This window comes from Somniosus microcephalus, chromosome 4 (genome assembly GCF_052327205.1).
Source record: "Somniosus microcephalus isolate GS21.2 chromosome 4, FLI_Smic_1.0, whole genome shotgun sequence".
NCBI classification, from domain to species: Eukaryota; Metazoa; Chordata; class Chondrichthyes; order Squaliformes; family Somniosidae; genus Somniosus; species Somniosus microcephalus.
In genome coordinates, this window is record NC_140990.1 from 29,505,037 (window position 1) to 29,506,992 (window position 1,956).

At 48.2% G+C, this 1,956-nt stretch overlaps 1 protein-coding gene across 1 annotated transcript; it reads left to right on the top strand.

Moving 5' to 3' along the window:
* Window positions 1-792: 792 nt before the first annotated feature.
* Window positions 793-1,743, top strand: LOC147118506 (uncharacterized). Its single transcript, XM_085984437.1, has one exon. It carries the CDS (start codon window positions 823-825, stop codon window positions 1,579-1,581), a length of 759 nt encoding a protein of 252 aa, XP_085840563.1. The 5' UTR covers window positions 793-822; the 3' UTR covers window positions 1,582-1,743.
* The last annotated feature ends 213 nt before the right edge of the window (window positions 1,744-1,956 follow it).

Sequence of the window (1,956 nt, forward strand, 5' to 3'; positions counted from 1 at the left end):
CCGGTGCGGAGGCGGGTGGGTAAGTCGGAGGATCTTCTCCTGAACCTGCTCTTGGGCCTGGCGATAACAGCAATTTGTAGGCCCAGGATGGGCGGGACCCATGGGGGGGTCACTCTGGCTGCCTGCCTCTCTCCCATGATCTTGTCCCTGCCTGGGTGGCCCTGGAGAGGGAGCAGGCGGTGTCCATCGGTTCACTTGGTACCTTCCTCAACCGGTGGGTACCTCAGGGTACAGAGTGTCTCTCAGACACTGGGAACAACATTCTGCTTTAGTTGGGAAGGTTCCCTTTGCTGTTGGAGTGAATTCTGCTGCTTATTTTGGCTTCTTTTAGTTTGATTGGACCACATGTTTGGGGGAACAAGAGAGGAAAGAATGTTCCATAGAAACTAGAATTGTCTGTTCTGAATTTCTATCCTGTACTTCCAGTGATGACTTTTGTAAAGTCCTTTTACAGGGTATTAGAAGGGGAGGATTTACAGACGGGAAACTCAAACCAAACAACACATCAAGATCTGACAGAGTCACTCCATTCATCAGGACCTGAATATCATCGGCCTTTGAATGTGGAAGGAGAAATGTTTGTCTGCTCTGTCTGTGGGAAAAGATTTCAAACATCAGTGTGACTGGAAAAGCACTGAGACACACACACACACCCGAGTGAGTGTGTTCCAGTGCACTGACTGTGGAAAGAGCTTTAACCAGTTACACAGCCTGAAGAAACATCGCACCGTTCACAGCGGGGAGAAACCGTACACGTGTTCTGTGCGTGGACGAGGCTTCAACTGATCGTCCAACCTGGAGAGACACAAGGACACCCGCACCATGGAGAAACCGTGGAAATGTGGGGACTGTGGGAAGGGATTCAATTACCCATCAGATCTGGAAACCCATCGACGCAGTCACACTGGGGAGAAACCTTTCACCTGCTCCGTGTGTGGGAAGGGATTCACTAAATCATCCAACCTTCTGACATACTGGCATATTCACACTGGGGAGAGGCCGTTCACCTGCTCCGTGTGTGGGAAGGGATTTAGTCTGTTATATAACATGCTCAGACACCAAGATGTTCACACTGTTGCCACACAGTTTAATAGCTCCACGTGTGTGAATAAATTCACTCAATCGCCTAACCTGCCGAAACACCAGCGAGTTCACACTGACGAGAGTCTGTTTAAATGTTCTGGCTGTGGGAACTGCTTTAAAAGCTCTGAGGAACTGATTAAACACCAGGTCGCTTACACTGGGGAAAGACCATTTACCTGCTCCTTGTGTGGGAAGGGATTCACTAACTCCTCCAGCCTCACTGAACACCAACTTGTTCACTCTAATAAGAGACCATTTAAATGTTCTGACTGTGAAAAGAGCTTTAAAAGCAAAAAGTATCTGTTCAGACACCAACGCACTCACACTGGGGAGAGGCCGTTCACCTGCTCCGTGTGTGGGAAGGGATTCACTCAGTCATCCACCCTGCTGAGACACCAGTCTGTTCACACCGGGGAGAGGCCGTTCACCTGCTTCGTGTGTGGGAAGGGATTTAATCGTTCAGCCAGCCTGCTGAGACACCAGCGAGTTCACAAGTGACTGCAGGGGTTGGATTCTGCTGTTAATGCTGCAGTTAATCACATCAAGAACGGAACCATGTTCATTCTGACAGTTGGGGTTTGTTTCTGCTGATGTTAATAACCCCAATAACTGGGCTGGAGTTTAATATTCTGATTATCTGTCAAATAAATCAGCTTCGCTTCAAATACACAGTGTGTCGAGTATTTGATTTCTCCAAGATAAGAGGAGACAAATTGATGTCCTGTTACCAACAGCTCCATTTTTGGGCCTTTTCACCTTTCTAACTCTAGATTATTTCAGTTCTCATACCTTCGGTTACTCTCATGGACAAGTCCCAGCTCGCCATACATTCCAGAGTGCCTCTCCTAGCCTTCGTATTCAGGGAAGGTATCA